At 47.3% G+C, this 22,431-nt stretch overlaps 1 protein-coding gene across 1 annotated transcript; it reads right to left on the reverse strand.

Moving 5' to 3' along the window:
• Positions 1 to 5,499: 5,499 nt before the first annotated feature.
• On the reverse strand, positions 5,500 to 18,265 carry CFAP97D2 (CFAP97 domain containing 2). The gene is made up of 4 exons (XM_032880994.1): positions 18,176 to 18,265; positions 8,031 to 8,111; positions 7,001 to 7,119; positions 5,500 to 5,759 (listed from the first exon to the last, which is right to left on the reverse strand). Exons 1-4 carry the CDS (start codon positions 18,263 to 18,265, stop codon positions 5,576 to 5,578), a joined length of 474 nt encoding a protein of 157 aa, XP_032736885.1. The 3' UTR covers positions 5,500 to 5,575.
• Between the last annotated feature and the right edge of the window lie 4,166 nt (positions 18,266 to 22,431).

Genomic DNA, 22,431 nt, shown 5'->3' on the forward strand with positions numbered 1-22,431 from the left:
ACATCAGGTCATTTCTCTGGGACAGTGTCTGTTGATGCATTTTCCCCCCTTTGGATGGGTTTTACTTTCCTGTTTCTTTGTATGCCTTGGTTGAAAACTGGATATTTGAATCAGTAACATGGTAACTCTGAAAAAAAAGATTCTCCCCCTTCCTCAGGGCTAACTGATGTTTAAAATTATACTTAGCTAATCCATTTTTTAATTTTTTTTTTATTGTCATAGACTGTCTCTGTGCTGAGGATCAACCTTAGCACATAAACTTAATGTCTTCTTATTTCTTCTCTGAGCCTTTTTCTGGGCATTCTTTTAATTTTTTTTTTTTCATTCTTTACCTTTTTTTCCTTTTTGGGAGTGAGACCACTCCCAAAAGGAAAAAAAGGTAAGGTGGGGGGAATGAGAAGGAGTGGCTAGAGGAAGTACGCTGGTCCTTTAAATTCCCTGGAAGTCACTTCAGCAGGAGGAGGATGGTCTTGCAGCAAAGAGGAGAGGGACAACACCTCTTCATCTGCACATTTGTGATCAGCAGCAGCAATCAGTGATCACAGAGTAGACCTGCTATTTGGAGGTAAGGTCCTTTGTTGCCTACTTTGGCTCCAGAAACACATGTGCCTATGAGACTGTGGGGGCCGGGGGCAGTAGGTACCTGCTACTTTGCTAAGAGTTATATTGACTGAAATTAACCACAATTTTATATCCAAGGCTTCCTCCTGTGTGTTATAGCTTTCAATAGACTCCAGAGTTCCAAAGCGGTTTCTTCATACAGATTTTGCTAGTGCAATTGTCTACGTGGAGAGATAGATTCCTGGTACTTCCTACTCTAACATCTTCCTACCAATGAATGGTATTTAGCATCATAAGACCTGTTCTTTTAAGATGAAAACCTCCTTTTTGATCTCATATAAGTATCTTGGATATGTGCAACCACCAGCATAGTCAATGAGAACATTTTCATCACCCTCAAAAAGAAACCTTGTACCATATTTTTTAAAATTTATTTATTTATTTTTAGAGAGACAGAGCAGGGGTAGGGGTAGAGGGTGAGGGAGAGAGAGAATCTCAAGCAGACTCCCCATTGAGCACAGAGCCTGACACGTGGTTTGATCCCACAACCCTGAGATCATGACCTGAACTGAAATCAAGGGTCAGATGCTTAACCAATTGAGCCACTCAGGAACCTCAGAACCCTTGTACCCTTTAACTATCAACTCACTATCCCTCCATGCACCCAACCCTAAGCAATCACTAATCTACTTTCCATTTCTGTGGAATTACCTAACCTGGACATTTCATATAAGTGGAACCATATAACGTATGGTCTTTGGGGACTGGCTTCATTCTCTTAGCATGATGTTTTCAAGGTTCATCCATGTTGTAGTATTTTCAATACTTTACTCCTTTTATTTTATTTATTTTTTAAAAGGTTTTATTTATTTATTTGAGAGAGAACACAAGTAGAGGGGAGTGGCCGAGGGCGGGGGAGAAGCAGACACGTGCTGAACAGGGAGCTGAAGGCAGACACTTAACCGACTGAGCAATCCAGGTGCCCAGTACTTGATTTAATTCCTTTTAATGGCTGAATAACATTCCATGTTAGGGGTTTATTCGTTTTTCGGTTGCTGAACATTTGGATCGTTTCTACCTTTTGGCTATTATGAATAATACTGCTGTGAATATTCATATACAAGTTTTGCTTTTGGACATGTTTTCATTTCTCTTGTGTATGTATCTAGGAGTGGAATTACTGAATCATGTGGTAACTCTATGTTTAAATATTTGAAAAATGGTCAGACTGTCTTCCACAGTGACTGCAGCATTTTACATTCCTATCAGCAGTGGATGAGGGCTCCAATTTTCCACATCCTCAGCAACATTTCTTATCTGCCTTTTATTCTTGTGGGAGTAAAGTTGTATCACACTGTGGTTGTGACTTGCCTTTTCATGATGACTAATGATGTTGAGAATTTTTTTGCATGTGCCTGTTGGCTTTTTATACATCTTCCTTGGAGAAATATTTACTCAGATCCTTTGCCTATCTTTTAATTGGGCCATTTTTCTTTTTATCGTTTGACTATAAGAGGTTTTCATAGATTCTTGATGCAAGTCTTTATCAGATATATGACTTGCAAATAGTTTCTCCCATCCTGTGGGCTGTCTTTTCACCTTCTTGATATTGTTCTTTGAAACGCAAAAGTTCTTAATAAAAAAAAAAGTTCTTAATTTTGACTAAGCCTAACTTATCCAAGTTACTATTTTATTTTTTGTTCATGGTTTTGGTGTCATATCTACTAACATTGCCAAATATGAGGTGAGGAAGAATCACCTCTGTGTTTTCTTATGTGAATTTTTATAGTCTCAGCTTTATATTGTGGTCTGATCCATTTTGAGTGAATTCTTGTGTATGGTGTGAAGAGTCCAAATTTATTCTTGTGCATATGAGTATAGAGTTGTTCTAGCACTATTTGTTGAAAAGACTGTTCTTTCCCCATCAGATGGTCCTGGCACCTTCACTGAAAATAATTGGCACAGACACATGGGTTTATTTCTGGACTCTCGACTGTATTCCATTGATCTAACCTGCCTTTACACTGGTCCCACATTGTCTGGATCACCATTGCTTTACAGAAAGGTTTGGAATCAGGACACATGATTCCTACTTTGTTCTTCTTTTTAGAACTGTTGTGACAGTTTGCTGTCCCTTGCAGTTCCAAAGAATCTTCATATCTACTTGTCAACTTCTACAAAGAAGTCAGCTGGGATTCTGGTAGGGATTACACTGAATCTGAGATTGGTTTGAGAAGTGCTGCCATCTTAACAATATGAAGTCTTCTGATTTATGAACATGGGTTTTTTTGCATTTATTTAGATATTCTTTAATTTCTTTCAACAATATTTTGTAGTTTTCAAAATGAGGTTTGCACTTCTTTTACTAAATTTATTCCCAAGTATTTTGTTCTTTTTGATGCTTTTGTGAATGGAATACTTCTCTTAATTTCATTTTCAAACTGTTAATTGCAAGTATATAAAAATATAATGGACTTTCTATTAATCTTCTATCTTGCTACCTTGTTGAACTTGTCTGTTAGTTCTAATACTTTTTTTTTAGTCATTTCCTTGGGATTTTCTGTATGCAAGATCATATCATCTGTGAATAGAGACAGATTTATGCTTTCCTCCCCAACGTGGATGTCTTTTATTTCATGTCCAATGAAGTTTGGAGCTTGCCCACACTCTGCTGCAAAAGCAGTCAGTTACTTTGAGGGGACATCAGGAGCCATTGGTTTTATGGCATGTTTATCTCCCAGGCAAAATCTCAGAGCTCTGAAGCTCAGAGTGGGGGGGATGCCAAGCATCCCCATACGTGACACCCCATTCCCTTCCACTGTGTACGGGAGGACACGTAGACCTTCATGGCTTCAAATCACTACACTAATTGAACTAGACCAAGGGGATCAGGCCCCAGGATTCTCAGCAACACCGCACTTGAGATAGAGCCTCCATTCTCGAGTGGGAGCTGAGCAGAAAGGAGCCCCCATCTCTGGGCCATACTCATCTGAGACTTGGTCTCAGTAGTAGGCAGCTGGGGACAGGATGATAAATGCTGAAGTCCTGCCTTTTCCAGGAAGAAAGCTCTCCAGCTGGGAGTAAGTGAGAGAAGGAGTCTGTGTTCTTGGCTGTGGCAGTCTGGAACAGTCTCTGCTTTGCTGAGCTGGGAGGGAGGGGAGAAAGAGTGGGTCCCAGTTCAAGTGCTATGAAACCTATCTGTTCTTGCCACATTTTAGCAGCTTTTCTTGGAAAAATGTTTCTTTATATGGTATATGCCCTTAGGACCATTTCCATAAACTTAAATTGGTTGTTTTAAAAATAATTTTTATCCGTTTTGCTGGGGAGTGGGTCCAGGGACCTCATTATGCTGTCATGCTTGGAAGACCTTCTCTGTGTGACTCATATTTGAGATTCTTCATTTATCATTGAATTTTCAGTCTTGGGCAGAGATAATAGTTTTTGGTTTTTTAAAAAACGTGAATACTCCTAGCAGCCTTATTTGTAATACCCAAAGACTAGAAACAGTCCAAATGCTCACCTATAGGTGAGTGGATAAAAAACTGTGAGGGCAACTCAGCACAAAAAGGAATGGTCTGTCGACTCGCTCAGCCACGACACTGCGTGGGGTGAAAGGCAGGAAAATGCAGACACTGCAGGGAGAGACTCACACAAAACTCAGAAAAATGCAAGCTTGTCCCTAGGGACACAAAGCAGATTGTGGATGCATGTGGATGGGAAAGAGGAAGGGTTGGGTGATTATTGATGGGAACAGGAGACCTTGGGGGGCAATGGATGTAGCTATTATCTTGGTTGTGGAGATAGTCTCCCGGGGTAAAGTGTGTCAGACTTGTCAAATGGAACAGCGCAAATACACAGTTTGCCATATGCCGACTACAATCTCAATAAAGCCCTTAAAAATAACAGGAAGAGTGAAAGCCCAATTGCTGGTTATGTAGTAGCTCTTATAGTTGTTGAGTAGTTAGGTAGCTAGGTAATTTTATACTAATTGAACCAACTGGTTTGCAGTGCTCTGGGCGGCTTCCGTTCCACACCATTTATTAATTTGATAAGTGTCTTTTATTAACTACAGGACAGAGAAATGAAATGGTCAGTTATCAGGCTCAAACTGATGCATTCTTTTTTTTTTTTTAAGATTTTATTTATTTAGTTGACAGACAGAGATCACAAGTAGGCAGAGAGGCAGGCAGAGAGGGGGGAAGCAGGCTCCCCGCTGAACAGAGAGCCCAGTGCGTGGCTTGATCCCAGGACCCTGAGATCATGACCTGAGCCGAAGGCAGAGGCTTAACCCACTGAGCCACCCAGGCGCCCCCTGATGCATTCTTTTTTTTTTTTAAACATTACCTATGCTTATGTATTTTTTAAGACGTATTTTATTTTATTTATTTTTTTGAGAGAGAGAGAATGAGAGGAGAGAGGTCAGCGAGAGAAGCAGACTCCCTGCTGAGCAGGGAGCCTGATGCGGGACTCGATCCCAGGACTCCAGGATCATGACCTGAGCCGAAGGCAGTTGCTTAACCCATTGAGCCACACAGGTGCCCCCCCACCCCGCGCCCCCGCTGATGCATTCTTGACAAAACTCATTGACTTCCATTCTTGCTGGGGTTCCAATAAACTGATCACAAGGAGACACATATTTTCTACTATCACCTTGTGATTAGCTCAGTGCCCTCTGCTTCAACACAGGAGTGATGCTGAAGTCATCCCGAGTCTGAACATGCAAAGCGACCACACTCTGTTCTCGGCATATGGCCCAGAGTTGAACAAAGAGAAGTGCGCAGGAAAGGCACAAGGGGGTCTTTGCTTTAAAATCCAAGCGGGTGAAGGAGGTGGCATGTCGCTTGCAGGGCCTGTTAAGACGGTTTCCTGGTGTGGGAGGAGCTGGTTGGCTTCGCAGGCCCCCTCTGGCCCCTCACATCCCTTTTGTGTTTCCGGAAGTCTGTCTGTCTGTCTGGCCCCTTGTTCAAGCTCGGGCACTTCCTGTGCCCTCTGACTGGCTGGCGCCTCCCCGGGATCACTTCTGCTCCCTCTTTTCCCTCCTTCTTCCCCCATTTCCTGAGTGTGACATATCAGGCAGGCGAGGAGGAGGAGGGGGAAGCCACCCGATGGTGTGGGGTGACCTGCAGGCTGGCTGGGACTTGCATTTTTCAAAGAGAATCCGGGCAGCAGGTGGGGGGCTCTCCCTGCGGGATCCTGTCCTGGATTGAGTTGCATGGAAATGAACTGTTAGTTTAGGCTACTTCGTTGCAGTGATTTTATACTCCAGCTAGTATCTGTCTTTAAAGCAGAAAGTGATTCCAAATCTAATGTAAACTAACCCAGGAAAATGGAGGTTAACCCATTCCTCCAGGTTTTTAATGGCAGGGGTTGGACATGGAGGCACTCCTGACACCCAGACCCACTCCCTGTCCCCCTACCCCCACCCTCCCACCTCCCCGTGAAACCTCCGTGGAACCACTGCTGGAGAACCCAGCGTCCAGGAGGCCAGCCCAGCTGGAATGCAGGGTCCGCCCCTCCTGTGGAGCCCTCCTCTGTGACACACTTCCTGGTGCTTGAGGGTCAACTAAATTTTAATTTCTTGTGAAATCTGGAAACCACTGTGAGCTCCTCGGAGACAGGCGCGGGCTAAAGTATGAACAGTTCTGAAAACCCGCCCGCCTGAAGTCATCCCTCACAGGCACTGCGGGACGGAAAGGACAGTGACGAAACCAGGGAGTCAACTCTGGGGATTTGTAGGGTGCAGGGGACAGGGGCTGTTTGCTTTAGGGAAGAGGGGCTCTTGGGGTTCATAAGTGTCTCTAAATATTTGTAGGCAGATTTTAAAGACTGTGGAGGCCTGCTGTCCTGCACCTCCACAGAGAGCCCCACTTTCGGTAAAAACAATGTTGTTGGTCGAGAGTAGCACCAGCACCAGGCTCCCCTGTAACAAACAGGAGCGGTCACCATGCCACGCTGGACACAAAGTCACATGACCTTCCATGCATTTTCCAGACGGACATCGGGCCGTTTTTGCACATGGAAGTGCAGGAGCCCAGCCTGAGCACAGGCCCTGGGGCAGGAATCTGCTTCCTACAACCTCCTGGGGGCCATCTTGGCCATGTTCCTCGCTGCCTGCTGCCTCCGTTTCCCCATGGCCCCTTCCTCATGGGATGCTTATGAGGGTTAGGCAGGAAGACGGTGCAGCAGGCTTGGGACAGCACAGAGGGACACTGAGAGCTGCCGTTGGTGTCTTTGTTCTGTTGTGGGCACAGAATTAGCCTGAGCCCCAGAAAATACTTTGATTAAGGCAGGACAGAGGAAAAGGCACAGGGCTCCCTGCAGGGTGGGCGGCAAGAAAACGTTCCAGCTCTGGGGCAGCTCCTCTGTGTGGGCCCTGGAGGGGCGCGCTCTGGGCTCTGCCCGGGTTGGTGCTGACTGTAGGGTGTGGGGGCCCCTGTACCTCTTGTGCGTGTGGTTGTTTCCGCTCTCAGTCTGTCCCCCAGTCCTCATGACGCAAGACAGCTTCTCCAGCAGCAGGCGGTTGTCCCTGTCGATGACGGCAAGCCGCTCCTCCTCCAGCTGGGGACAGACACACAGGGAGCCTCTGGAAGCACCAGCCACATCCGGGCCATGACTGCACAGACTTATTTAGAGGGTCACTTCAACCCCACACTTCCTTCGGCTTAAGCACACTGCGGCTTTTAAGGTGCTGGCAAGCATCAGCACCCCGTGTGCCACGGGTGGGCTCCTTTGTCTATGAATCGGAATACATTAGGGCGCGGCCACATCCCCTGCGCTCAGAGTGGGGGTAAGAGCGAGGGTGCCACGGGTCTTTGTGAAATTAGGTCACCCTCCAAAACTCCGAGATGGGGATGCTAATGAGGAAATCACTTCAGGTTTCAAGAGAGCAATTTTAGAAGACGAGATCGGAGCCCAGAGGAAACGGACACCCTCGTGGTTTGGGGCCGAACACTGACGGATCTGCCAGCTCTCTGGCCTGGGCCCAGTCCGTGCCCGTCCGCCCCCTTCGGACCTTGTCACTGGCAGCCACGTGGAGGCCCCACGGCATCCCTGTCAGCACAGCCATGAGAGTCTTATTCTCACTCGGTGGTTTATGCTTCCAGAAATAGTCTGTGGTGGGCAAGAAGTGGTCTTGTTTATTTTTTTTTTTTTTTAAATAAATGGTCCTGTTTAAAGGAAGGGTACTGACTGACCTCCTTAAAGCCACCGCCATCCACTCCCGCCCCTCGCCGCCCTCGCTTCCTGGAGACAAAGGGTCGGCGGGAAGACCAGAGAGGACTCCCGGCGTCCCCGCCGCCCCATAGCTCCATCCCGGCACCATGAGGTTAACTGGCCGCGGATGCGGCTGGTCTCGTTGATGACAGGAACCACGTATCCCTGACTGAGCCTGCATTTTCCACGTCCCTAGTTTCTGAGTTGACATTTCCTCACGAGCTGCACCAGCACCTGAGAGGTAGCAGAGAAATTACCTTCAGCTTCTTGAGTTTCAGGCGGAGGTGGCCAAGGCTCCAGGGGGCGCGGGCGTCCACGAGGGGCTGGGCATCCTGGACCTGCGGTGCAGGGCAACATGTGACCCTGGGCACACGTTAGCTGGTGATTACCATGAACCCAGATTGGGCAGCTCCTGGGCTGTGGCCCTGGGGACAAGTATCGGTGATTGTTTGTGGCACCAAAGATTCCAGGTCAGCCTGGGGCAGATGGTCCTGAATGAGGCTCAGGACTTAAGTCAAAACCCAGTTATTCCGTGGGGGAAACGGGCAGCCCTGGGGGATGAGCCTACACCGTGGTTTTCAAGTAGAGAATTAAGTAGGTACAGAGTAAGAAGTCATCAAACGTAAGTGCCAGCCAACATTTCTGTTCTGTTGCCGGAGGCCTTTTTTTTTTTTTTTTTTAAGATTTCACTCATTTACTTGACAGAGATCACAAGTAGGCAGAGGGGCAGGCAGAGAGAGAGGGAAGCAGGCTCCCCGCTGAGCAGAGAGCCCGACTTGGGGCTCGATCCCAGGACGCTGAGATCATGACCCGAGCTGAAGGCAGAGGCTCAACCCACGGAGCCACCCAGGCGCCCCTGCCAGAGGCCTTTAAGGCAGTGAGTTATGAGGCTGTGTCCACCGCCCCCTGATCTCTGGGCCTCCAGCAGAATGTTCAGGATGAGCCCCTGAAACACTGATGAACTTCCAAGTGACCTCTGCAGCTTCCCGTCAGAAAACGTGCCAGCGAGGGGAGAAAACCTAGCTTCCAGAACATGATGGAGTGAGTGCATCAGGGCTACCTGCATTACCATCTGCAACAAAAAGGGACCCCCCCCCCATATTCCAGACCCTGCTCGACCCCTAGCCAGACCACTAGCTCCCAGACGTATTAGCTGATGACCCGCAAGCGACTGTGTTGGGAAAGGCCAGCAGCCGGGTGACTCTGGAACGATGACGTGAGCATCATTCGCTCCTGGAGTGAAAGCCAGCGGGCCGGGCAGCGGGAGCCAGGACAGCACAGAGGGGCTAGCTGGCAAGAGGCTTGGACAGCACACTCAGGGATGGATGCGTGGCCCCTGACGGGAGGGGCAGACTAAGGAGCAGAAACAAGGCAGGAACACGGCTACATACATGACCTGGGGGCCCTCTGTCACCAGCTGTGGAAGCAGCCAGGACCAGAGGCGGGCTAGCCAGGGCTGTGGGGTGGTGAGCAGAGGTATGCCGGGGATGGTGGGATTAAAAACACACCCGGTACCTTACTTTTTCATGTTACCTTTAAAATCAAATCTCCCGGGCGCCTGGGTGGTTCAGTGGGTTAACGCCTCTGCCTTCAGCTCAGGATCCTGGAGTCCTGGGATCGAGTCCTGCGTCGGGCTCCCTGCTCAGCGGGGAGTCTGCTTCTCCCTCTGATCACCTCCCCAAGCTATCCCTTTCCCTCTCTCATTCTCTCTCTCAAATAAATAAATAAAATCTTGGAAAAAAAACCCTAAAACTGAAATAAATTGAATTAAGGGGCTGAGGATAAAAGCAAGAAACCTCCCCAAAGTGAGCCAGAAGTAGAGAGACGGCCAGGAGGAGAGAAAATGAAAGGACGCTAGAGACTCAGTATTGGGTTAGGGACATTGGACTAGGAGGGTTTCTAGAAAATGGAAGGGGACAGAATTTTCAGAGTCTCTAAAATGAAAGAATCTATCAGAATAAACTCGAAGAGACTCATGGAAGCATGTCATCATAAGATGTCAGAACAACAGTAGTAAAGAGGAGGTCCTTCCTAAAAGTTTCTGGGAAGAAACACCCACACACCCATGCCCATGGTCACACAGAAGTCACAGGAGTCTTTAGAGAAGGTGTTGGCTGAAGCAGAGGGCTGACCATCCGTTAACTCACGCTCACCCTACCACAGTCTTGAGCTGTCACTCCTGTCCAGACAGGACCATGCTTCCTAGGACTCCTGGCACTGAGGTGTGGCTCTCTGATGATTTTTTGCCAAAGCAGCATCAAAGATGTTCCAGTTTTAGGCCAAGGTCTCTACGAAGCAGGTGTGCCTTCTGTGCTCTACCCTGCCCCGCCCCCACACACACCCCTACGCACCACCCCCCCAGCAGGACCCAGGTTGTCACAGAGCCTAATGGGCAGAGGAGCCCCAGGTGAGTGGGTCTGGTCCGGAGCCATCCACACACGGGAATAGGCGCAGGGACTGATAGTGCTGGGGTCTTTATACATTTATAACGTATATATGTATATGTTATAACATGTATAACATATATACATTTTTATACATTTATACATTTTATACATGTATACTTTATACATTTAAGATCTATTTGTTATAGCAGCTCATATTACTCTAACTTATGATGAGGACCAATGCCTTCAGCATCCTAAGGGAAGGCTATTTCCATCCTAGAATCTCATACCAAACTTTCTATCAGGAGTGATAAGAGGAGGGCACCCAGGTTGCTCAGTCGGTTAAGTGTCTGCCTGCCGCTCTGGTCAGGATCCTGGGTTTGGGAGCTGAGTCCCGCATCAGGCTCCTTTCTCAGCAGGGAGCCTCCTGGTCCCTCTGCCCCTGACCCTGCTTGTGCACTCGCTCTCGCTCTTTCTCTCTCTCTGACAAATACATAAATAAAATCTGTAAAAAAAAAAAAAAAAGAGTGATGGGAGAATGAAGGATTTTTAACACGGAGACCAAAAAAAAAAAAAATCCAAAACAAAAGACGCCCCCCCCGCAAAAAAGCTCCCTGCCCCTGTTCTTAGAAAGCCACCCCCCGCATGTACTTCATCACGTGAGGGTGTAAGCCAGGACTTAACCTGGAGAAGCACTTTCTGCAGGGGAAACCAGCAAAGGGAGCCCCCTAGCCAGCAGTTAGGTGGGCCGCACAGCTGGGAGCAGAAGACAGAGGGGGGCAGAAGGGAGGTGGGCAGGGCTGATAGATTATGCGAAGTTTTTGAGTGTTTGAGAATTTATTCATCAGCATTTGATGACTAATGGAATATTTGGGAAAAAATAGCTACAAATATACAGAAAACTCAAGAACATGAAAACAAGGCAATATTAACTCTTACAAGAAATTGTAAGAGAAAGGAGATATAGTTACAACTTGACTCAACAGTAAAAGGTTTTGCATAGTCACCTTAACTATCAATAATCTACATTTCTTATTTAATTGGTTATTGACTGAATAAAAACTGATTCTTTCCATGTTGAGAAGAAATGGCAAATGAGCATTTTATTCTGAGAAATGGAGGTCAAAACCAAGAGAAACTGCTGGAAGGGCTGTGCATGGCTGCCTCAGAATCAGGCTTTGCTGCTTTTTATCAAGCTGTTTTGATACTATTCTTTTTTTTTTTTCAAAATGTATCTATATCACTCTTATAAAAAGTAAAAGGATTGCAGAATTATCAGACAGAGCGGGAGCTAGAATTGCGCAGGCTCCCGAGAAAGCAGGTGGCCTACGGTACAGCCCAGTTCCAGGTGCAGAGCCCCTGACCCCGCTGCCCGGAGAAGCGCCTGGGCCCTCAGGTTCCAGACAGACCCCCCGCAGCCCGCACGTCCCCCTCCTCTGACTCCCTCCCTGCTTCCCCATCTTTGCCGCTGGGAAGGCACTTACAACCCATCCACTTTACTGTCACCTTCTTAAATTTACGGAAACTGTTACCATCTATCATTACCACTTGGCTTCCTTTTTCACTCAAAATTATCGTTTCTAAAAAATATAAACTTTAAACATAAAAATGAGAAAAATAGCCAGTGGATTCCCACGTAGCCTCATGCCCCTCAGCCCCGCCGGCTGCCCTCCCTCATCTGAGAGGATAGCAAAGCAAACCAAGCAAATCCTTTTCACCCTCAAATATTTTAATGTATGTCTCCGCAATACAGGGAACCTTTAAAAGACACAGACCAGCAGTACCGTAAGCACAGCAAGGTGACAACAGTTCTCTCGGTATCCAGGCACTGCCCCTTTCTTCTACTGTCCCTCCCCTCCTCTCTCTTTCTCATTTGCTGGTGTGACTTGGGACCCAAGTAAGAAGGTCCGTAAGTTGCACTTACTTGATATGTCTCTTGCATCTCTCTCTTTGCTTAAAGCTTTATTGATTTATTCTAGAGTGAGAGAGAGCGAGCCAGGGGGAGAGGCAGAGGGCAGAGAACCGCAAGCAGACGCCCCGCTGAGCCTTGAACCTGCTGACAGGGGCTCGATCTCCCGACCCTGAGAACACCACCTGAGCCAAAATCAGGAGTCAGATGTTTAACCGACTGAGCCACCCCGGTGTCCCTGCATCTCTTTGAGTGATAGTTCTCCCTCCATTCCCCTCCAACCCCGCAACGTGTTACAAGGAAGCCAGAGAATGTGCCCTGTGCACATTCTCAGTTGGATTTTGCTGACGGAATGCCCGGCACCACCTGTAAACTGACAGGAATTCAGGTTTGGTTTTTTCCCTGGCAAGACTATCCCTTAGGTGGTGCTGTGATATTTTATCACAAGGTACACATGTCTGCTTGTCTCTGTTTTTGTAAAAAAGAGACATTCTAAGTCCATCATTCATTCTGTTTATTTGCGGGAATACTTCGATGAAGCCAAGCTTCAGTTGGCAGGATACATACTGGGCTCCTCTTAGGACTTGGTTCTTAACCCCTTGCAATGGCGGCCAATATGGTGTTTCTGTTTAATATCATTGGAAAATCAAAGACTCAGACCTATTTGATGGGTTTCAGCCCACTGCCATGGATAGTCAATGTGCCCCACCTGTGGCCCGTGAGAAGGTGCTAATAACCTTGACAGCTTCCTTGCCCTCTGGAGTGACAAAGTGATGTGGGGTTAATACGTATATATCCTATCTCAACTTGGAATCTGCCATTTCTACAGGAAAGCCTGGTTCTTCCAGTGGGGAATGGCATTTAGAGACCAAGTCTGGGTTCCCTGGAGTTTCGTTTGTACCAAGTTTGTTCTTTCAAGGTCTTTGCCATAGACAGAGCTCCCCTGGTCCTTCTAGCTTTGGTTCGGAACCCCATTCCCCTTAGCTAGGCTAAGGGGTCTTACTTCTGCATTTCCCTTCTCCTGAGCTAAAATCTCCAGTTCTCAGTGACACCAACATGACTACTCATTTGCTTTATCCCACCCTAAAGACACACGTAACCCATAAGAGTAATCCTGGCATCTTGTGGACGTCTGCCTCAGCCACAGACTTACGGGTCTGTCTCCACAGGCAAGGGGAACAGAAGCAGAAATAAACTATTGGGACCAAAATGAAAAGATTCTGCACAGTGAAGGAAACCTCCAGCAAAAAGAAAAGGCCACCTACCAAACCGGAGAGGATATCAGCAAATGACAAATACAATAAGGGTTACTATCCAAAATACATAAAGAACTTGTGTAACTCAGTACTGAGAAACAATCCAATTAAAAATGGGCAAACAATCTGAACAGACATTTTCTCAAAGAAGACGTCCAGGTGGGCCAACAGACACGTGAAAATAGGTTCCACGTTCCCCACGTCAGGAAAATGCAAATCAGAACCTGTCAGAATGGCTAGAATCAAAAAAAAAAAAAAAAAAGAAAGAAAGAAAGAACAAGTATTGGAGAGGGTGTGGAGAAGAGGGAAGAACAGAAACCTGATGCCCTGTTGGTGAGAAGGTAAACTGGTGCAAACACTGCAGAGAACAGTAGGGAGGTTCCTCAAAAAAATCAATAAATAAAAATAGAAATACCGTAGGGTCCAGTAGTTTCCCTGCGAGGTATTTCCCCAAAGGAAATGAAGACACTAATTTGAAAAGATACGTGCAGCCCTCTGCTCATTGTGGCGCTCTCTACAACAAGAGGCAGCTACGGAAGCAGCCCGAGTGTCCACTGACATACGACGGGATAACAATGTGGTGCATACGTGTAATGGAATACTACTCAGCCACAAAAAAGAAAGAGATCTTGCCATTTGTGGCGATGCGGATGGACTCAAAGGGCACAATGCTAAGTGAGATATGTCAGAGAAAGATAAATAGCATACAATTTCACTTATATGTGGAGTCCTAAAATCAAAGCAAACAAGCAAAAAACACAATCATAAATACAGAGAACAGGGGTGTCTGGGTAGCTCAGTCGTTAAGCATCTGCCCTCAGCTCAGGTCATGATCCCAGCATCCTGGGATCGAGCCCCGCATCGGGCTCCCTGCTCGGCAGAAAGCCTGCTTCTCCCTCAAGCCTGCTTCTCCCTCTCCCATTTCCCCTGCTTGTTTTCCCTCTCGCTGTGTCTCTCTCTGACAAATACATACATAAAATCTTAAAAAAATAAATAAATACAGAGAACAGACTGGTGATTGCCAGAGGGGAGAGGGGTGGGGGACGATGAAACAGGTAAAGGGCATTAAGGGCCACAAAATTCCACGTATAAAACAAGTAAGTCGGGGAGATGGAAATGACAGCACAGGGAATGATGTCGATAATATTGTCATAACCTTGCACGGTGACAGACGGCGACGACACTTGTGGAGCTGAGCATGGAGCGGTGTAGAGGGTCACGGAACCGCTGTGTTGTGCGCCTGCGACACGCAGAGCACCGGCTGCGGGCTGTGCTTCCACAACGAAAAAGAAAGACCCACACTAAAAAGACAAAGGCAGCTGCCACAGGCCCTTTCAATGTGGTTATGAAACCAATTGCTTCTACATTTTGGTCCATTTTATTTTCAGTATTTTGGAATGCTTCCCAAGTTTAATTTTGTTTAATGCTCTGTGAAATATTTACCTGTCTCCAGAGTCAGATCTGACAAAGAACTCTTTCTAAGAAGTCTAGGCTCCATCCTGTCATCTTTGCCCTTTTCCCTGTTGACAGACCTAGTTTTACTATCACTCCTTTAACTTCTGAAAATAAAGGACACACAGTATGTATGTGCCAATATATTTGTATGTATGTGTATATATATTTCCATCCCCTCTTTTTTAGGCAAATGTAGCATATTTTACACATTTTTCTTCACATTGCATTTTCCTTTTCACAACGCATTCTGGACGTAGTTCTGTAGTGGTATCAAGAGAGGCTTCGTGTCCCTTTTCGCACCTGCATAGCGCGTTGTAGTGTGAAGCACCCTAAGCGCCTCACCCGGCTTGCTTTGGATGATCATTTGGGTTCGCTCCAATTTTGCTATTACAAATACTGCTGCAATTAGTATCTTTTGCAATTTCTTTTCAGATCTTTGCCAGGGTGCCTTTGGAACGGGCACTGCCGGGTTGAAGGCTAAATGCATGTGCAGTTTGACTGTGGACCGCTAGACCCTCCGTGGGGCCATGTCTGCCACGCGCCCACCTGCACAGCAGACGGTGCCGCTCTCCCTAGAGCACGGCCAACAATTCGGGGGATCTTTGTCAACCTGCTAGTTGAGAAATCGTATTATGGTGCACGTTTAATTTGCATTTCTCTGTTACAAGTGAAGTAGACCAACTTTTATATTTTTTTTCCAACTTTTTATAGGTTAAGAGCTATTTGCAACTCTTTTTCTGTGAACTTTCATTTATCCCCCTTGCCCATCTTTATATGGAATGGTTTGCCTTTTTTTTTTCTTTTCAGAAGTTCTCTCTATATAAGGATATTAACCCTTTGTGCTGTAAGTTGCAATTATTTTTCCCAATTTATATTTGTTTTTCCATTGATTCTTCTGGGTTCTTTAGATATTTAATCATTTCATCTACAAATAGAAAGAAAAAAAAACCCAATACCTACTTCACTACATTTTCATGCCTAACAGATTTGTATTGTCCGTTTGCTGATACCTCCAACACAATTCAAAAGGTATACAAGGTAGCAGGCACCCTTGTCCTATTTCTAACTTCACAGGGAGTAAGTACCTTTAGTGTTTCCCTATTAATTAAGTTCTGCCTTAGGACTAAGACATTTATATTTTATTATGTTTGGGAAATATCAGTAGCAATGTCTACTTTATGAAGGTCATTTTAATTTTATTTTCAGCATGAATGGATGTCTAGGCTCTGAGACAGAAGGTCCTGTTGACCTTCCGTCCAGATGCTCGCTGGGCTGGGGACAAGGAGCTCCATCCTAGAGATGCTCTGGACACGGGACGCATTGAGGTCCTATATGTTCCCAAGGATTCTCAGCCAAGCAGTAAGAAACTAAGTAACCCCAAAGAGCTGACTCCCCTTACTCTTAATATGGAAGAAGAATTTGTTTCAAGCCAAGTTTTCGTGCCCACTGGTAAGATCTGGAGTTGGTTCTTGCTGTGGCCTCCAGGCAGCTCTGTGCGGCCGCCATCCCCAATGCCCTGGCCAACCCCAACGCCCGCGCTCCTCTTCTCCCTTCCTTCTTCTGCATGCCCATGTTGCCCCTCCTTCATGGGGGCCTCCACCGTCTGGATCACAGTCTTGTCTTCCCACAATGTGTTCTACTCCACAGGGACGGTGCTGCCCACTCCCTGCGCTCCCCTATCCTGACCTCTCCTCCCCTCTCCTCCCCTCTCCTCTCCTCTCCTCTCCTCTCCTCTCCTCTCCTCTCCTCTCTTCTCCTCCCCTCTCCAGGAAATCCCTGCCAAGACTCCTGACATAGTCCCTGCCTGGAATGGCCCCTCTGGCCCCAGTTGCTCCGTTCCACACCCACAGTTCCCTTCTTTTCAGCTTTCTTAGTTGACTGTATCTGAGACCTTCTCCCTGTCTCCATGTGGTCCCCTCCCAGGTGAGACATATGGCCCTCCCTTTAACACCTGATGCTGGGATCACGGATTCCCCGGCCCAGTGACCTCGGCTGCTGGCCACGTGCTATTGGGATGTCTCAGCAGTCCCTACTCAGACCCAGCAAGCGTGTGCTCCTGAGCTATCTCAGAGGTGTGCGCATCAGGACAAGGTAATTTCAGGCTCCAGCACCGCACCAAGGTCCTGCGCCAAATGCCAGGTTTCCCTAGTCATCAGCTCCCCACTCCATACGATGACTGGGTCAAATCTTCTCTGTCTCGTGTTTCTCAGGCGCAGAGCACGGTTACTCACTCACACTGAGGGTGTCACCCGCCTGCTGGTCCCTGGGACGCACACGTGAACAACAAAATGCTCATGGCTTACATTCTCATCTGCCCTTTGAAGAAGCCGTGCCTGTTGGTCTCGTTCTTACTACCGTAAGGGCTCTTCCAGTTTCTCCCCGCTGAGCACGATGTACTAGGTGCTCCAGGTGTCACGGACATCAGAGCAGCACCATGGGGCCACCCCCTGGCCAGGTGGGGGAAACAAACACGATAAGACGAATACATTACATCAATCACGTGGTGACAAGAGACAGCAGACCGAGGAACCAGAGAGCGATGGGGATGTGCTTCCTAAAAGAGGGCACAGAGAAGATCGCAGGAAGCCCAGAGGTCTGAGGAAGTGAGGATGAGCCCTGGGACGGCCGGGCTCCCAGGGAGGACAGCAGGTACAGGGCCCAGGTATGGGGGACACCAGAACAGCCTTACGGTAAGCGTGACCTCCCTGAGGCCACAGCGTCACCACCACTGAGGCACACAGAATCCCGAGAGGAGCAAAGGCTCACCTGGATCCTTGCAGGAACCTGGGGTCCCCTCCCTGGCGAGATGCCTTCAGAGCGTCACAGAGCGACGCCCCCTTCCCAGCTTACTCCCCTCTTAGAGCATTTCTCAACCTGGAGGGACGCAGACTTGGAGAGACTGCACCGGCCGAGCCTCGTGAAGGGGGATGGGCCCACTGACGTCTCGGAGGCATAAGACCACCATGGCAGGCCATTTCAAAAGCACAAGGTGACCTTCTCAAATGATATCCACATTTGCATCAAATAATGGAAATAGTAGCATATCTCCTAATGGAGATAAAAGGTGGCTTTTAGTTCCCATGGGCAAATGCTGTTTTGACAGGGGAGAGGGCTCCTCGCTTTTCTGTGTCTTAAGATACTTTCAAGTCAATTAGGAAAAATTAAGTACTTTATAAATGTGCCATAATTCAGAGTCCTAAAAGACCGCAATCCATTTAACGGAATTTTCATCGTATGGCAGTATATATGACCAAACTTCTAAGGAAACACCATTCCAACCATTCCATCTCTGAAAATAAAATTAGTTTTTGGTTTCCAGGGAAAGCCCTGGCAATCCGTGGGGGCTGCTTGGGCACCTGCTCGGAGCCATCTGGGCTGACATTCAGCTTTCCTACCTTTCTCCTGTGATCCTGGTAGGCTTTCTCCCAGGTGCACTGCAGGCACTCACTGACACAGGAAAGAGCTGGCCGGGGGGCTCTCCGCATTTCCAACAGCAAAAACAGCGGCTCCCTTCCACCAGCCACCGTGCAATCTGCAGAGGGTTGTGTTTGCTGGGTCAGCTGACCGTTGTCATGGCGTCCAAGCCTAGGAGGAAAGAAAGGGCAAGAAAACATCCTAACACAGGAGAACTGAAGATTCTTCTGCTCTAAAGGGCATTTTCTCCACAGATCTGAGATAGCTTCGTGATGCCGTCTTGATGCGCTCTGCTCAGCTCCCCCTTACTCATGGAAGAGGGCAAAGAGTTTCTTCTCCAGCTGACCTTCCCCTTCCCAGTCTCCCTTCTTTTCCTGCTTTCTTCCTTCTCCAACTGTTCTTTCCCTCTTCTCTCATATTCCCTTCCTCCCCTTCCTGCCTCCAGTCCTCGTCCCTTTTCCCTCCTATCTTTGAAGAACTTGTAATAATTTGGAAAACTCCAAATATTTTTATTTGCAGCTTAGGTGGGAGATCTTCATTTTTTTTCAATTGTCTTGAGGATTAGGTACAGAAAGTTTTAGTCATTTTAAGCCATTCCTCTCTCCGTGGATTTATCTGGCTGGGATGGGTTTTCCGGGAGGCCGATGAAGGGACAGTGGTGCCAGACTGTCTGTCGAGCTGTTCATCTTTGTCGAATTCATAGGCATCATTTCAAGATGACATGATTAGAGGAACTGGCTAATGACAAAATAGCAATATTATTCTTTTCAGGTTGCTGGTCTGACATCTCGCCACACTCACCCCAGAAGTGTGGTATACGGAATTCGTGATTTGGGGCTCACTGTTGAGCTGTTTGTCAGGAAGCAGAACACAACAGAAAAGAGGCATTTTATGAAGAATTTTGTTGTGCATATTAGCATGACTCAGTGGCTGTCAGTCTGAAAGAGAATTAGCTAAGCCTAAATTGAATCAGACTTTGGAAAAATAAGATGTGAATAAAATCAGAATATGACTTTCTCCTGTCTGGTATTAGGTGGCTGAGGTATTGTGGACTGAGCTGGTTCCAGAGCTCTACAGAAGTGGGCAGAAGACTTTGCAGCTGCTAAAATTGTTGATATACTGACAGTTTAAAAGTTGGGTTTTTCAAAATGAGTTTATCTTAGTTCACAATTAGGAAATTATGCATACATAGTAGAAGATAGATGTAAGAATTACTGCCTGAAAAATACAGATGGCACCTTGAGACATGAGGCTTTATTAAGATTTCTTAGCCTATCAGATCTACATGTCATATTTCTCTGAATATATAAAGAAAGAAGTACATGGTAATAATAAATAAATAATTTTCTCTGCCCAGTTACTGTCATTGCTCAGGCCCAATAGTCAATAGATGCTCAAGGAAACCGTACGGTTAATGAAGTCATGGTATTGATGATGACGATTTCCAAGATTTGTTTGTGCAGACTGTGGGGCTGGTTCTGTATGTTTCCCGTCTTTTTCTTGTCCCAAAGTCTGTCTGCCGCACATGCTGACACACTCCTGGCCGTGCTCAACGCCACAGCCGGTCAGCTGAGGAGGGGAGGCATGGCTCTGCCCAGCCTGTTCCTGCTCAGGATAGACCAGGGGCGGGCGGCAAAGTAGAAGCTGGCCGGGATAAATGATATGAAATGTTCTCCGGGTTTTCTCCTGCACTGTCGTGCTCACGGTACTGACGACACACACTGTTATTACCGCACCTTGTGCGGTGAGTCAGCGCACGTCGGAGTCTTGCCGCTGTGCTTCCCCTCATCTATGTTTACTCTTTAAAAAAAGAAAAGGATTTTATTTAATTACTTGACAGAGAGAGCACAAACAGGGGAGCAGCAGGCAGAGGGAGAGGCAGACTCCCAGGGGAACAAGGAGCCCCACATGGGGCTCGATCTGGGACCCTCCGACCACGACCGGAGCCGAAGGCCCCCGCTTCACAGCCTGAGCCATCCAGGCGCCCCCGTTTACGTTTACGCTTAACTGACTAACATTGTATCTAATTAACATCTGCTCTCTGACTTGATATCTGACCTGATGGTGGGGTCCCACAGCAGAGGATCTGGGGAAACTAGACGTACCCCACACGGAACCAGAAAGATTACTCTCAGCGGCACGGTACACCCACCAACCCAGGCTCCTACTTAGTTTGGTTTTTAGCATATTCTTCTTTTTCTAAATGTGTCTTTATTTTAGAGAGAGGGAGAGAGAGTATGCACGTGTGCATGGAGTGGCGGGGACGGGGAAGGAGGACAGGGATAGAGGGAGAGAGAGAATCCGGAAGCAAACACCCCACTGAACGTGGAGCCAGACCCACGACACTGAGGTCGTGACTTGAGCCAAAATCAAGAGCTGGATGGTCAGTGACTGAGGCCCCCAGCCTTGTGGTTTCCTCATATTCTTAGCAAGATGAGATCAGAAAAATCAGCTAGCCAGAAACTCCTTGCACTCTGCCCTGAGGAAATAATCTGAAACATTGACAAGGATTTATGCACAACAAAGAATTACTCATAAAAGTAGAAAATTGGGAAGCCTGGAGTTTAATTAATAGTGTCCATGTCAGTTTCTACTAATGTTCTCTTTTCTGTTCAGAGATTCAATACACAATATCAGTTTCTATTTTGTGAATTTTTAAGTAAAGAAGTTTTTTATCTTGAGCTAGGTTGGAATGCTTACTATTATACAGTTTCTGTTTATACTTTGTACAAAGTAACCCTACTTTGATTTGCTCGTTCTGACAATACCAGTAGGCTCAGCTAGCCTTAATCATTATTGGCTCAATGTTGACTTGAGTACTGGGTTTATTAGGAATACTTTGAAATGGCGACTCCCTGCATATGTGAAGGCTATTAGTGTGGTTGCTATCACATTGTATGTAATACCTGCTACAAAGCATTTGTGAAGTTATCTATGTTAATTAAACTCCTAATATTCTAATTCTTGTATGTGTCTTGTGATATAACCTGAAGTTCGAGCTTTGGTTTTTATGTCCCCCTGCTCTCCCACAAGGGCAGTGTGACCAAAACAAGGCAACGGGCCTCATTCTTATTCCACAGCACAGAGTAGTTTGAAAACCATCTCAAATTACTTCAGATTAATTCAGCGTTTGGGGGGCAAATATTGCTTCACATGAAGGCGTTTCCAGAGCTGTCTGTTGAGTGTCGGTCCCTGGAGAACCCTGAGCAAAGGACTGGGATAAGTGCTTTCAGGAAGGGTGGCCTGGGCTGCTCTCCTCCTAGTGAAAACAACAGAAAATCCCGGACATTGCCTTAGGAATAAAACTTCCCCCCCAAAGCAGCCACCAGGTTACCACAGAGCAGGGAGCGGAGTGGGGCAAGGTTCCTGGAGCCCAAATGCCCATTGCTTAGGCGGCACAAACACCTCAAATAGTGCAATGGGCTCATAGTCCTGGGCTGACCATGTCTCAAGGGGCCGAGGAAAAGTGAGGTCGCTGACCTTCCCAGCAGCCGCACACTCTCCTGGGGTCTCAGGGGCGTGAGCGTCTTGCCAAGTGAATGGCCCACGACTGGACGGAGCCGAAACCTCAGAACAGATTCCCAGGACCAACAGACACTGCAGAGTCATGAGACACAGATCACAGGAAAGCTCCCCTTCCTGTGTTTTAAGGGGGGAAAGACAAAATTGGAAATATCTGCAGGGTACAGAAACCACAAAAAATTATCAGTACAGGAGGACCATTTACAGACTATGCAAAATTTGACCGTATGCTGAGCTGTAAAAAAGTCTCCACAAGTTTCAAAGGGCAACATTCACGCAGGTAGCGTGGGCAGGAGGATGGAGCTAGGAATTAGCCACAGAAGGTAACTAGGAATCCCCTGTATTTGGAAATTAAGCCGGGCAATTCTAAGGTCAGGGGCGGGACAGGGATGTCCCTATGACCTTCCAGAGGAGTTCTCAGAATGAGCAGACACGCCTGCTGGGGGCTGTGGTTACCATTCGGTAATGTTGGGGCCACCTGTCGCCTTACTCACGCAGTGGCAGTCCTGAGAAGGTTCCTGGGGGCTTATGAAGCCTGCTCTGGGGGTGCTCTCAGGGAGTCCACAGAGGACAAGCGACACACAGGAACGACGAGGGTCAAGCCGGGGGAGAGCTGCAGGCCTCGTGTCCGTGGAGGCGGAGGCCACTCTCGTAACAACAGCAAGGCCGGTTGTTAATGGCTGTGGCCGGAACCCTGACAAACCCGAGAAAGCAG

This window comes from Lontra canadensis, unplaced genomic scaffold (genome assembly GCF_010015895.1).
Source record: "Lontra canadensis isolate GAN:19392208 unplaced genomic scaffold, GSC_riverotter_1.0 scaffold73, whole genome shotgun sequence".
In the NCBI taxonomy this organism is placed as follows: domain Eukaryota; kingdom Metazoa; phylum Chordata; class Mammalia; order Carnivora; family Mustelidae; genus Lontra; species Lontra canadensis.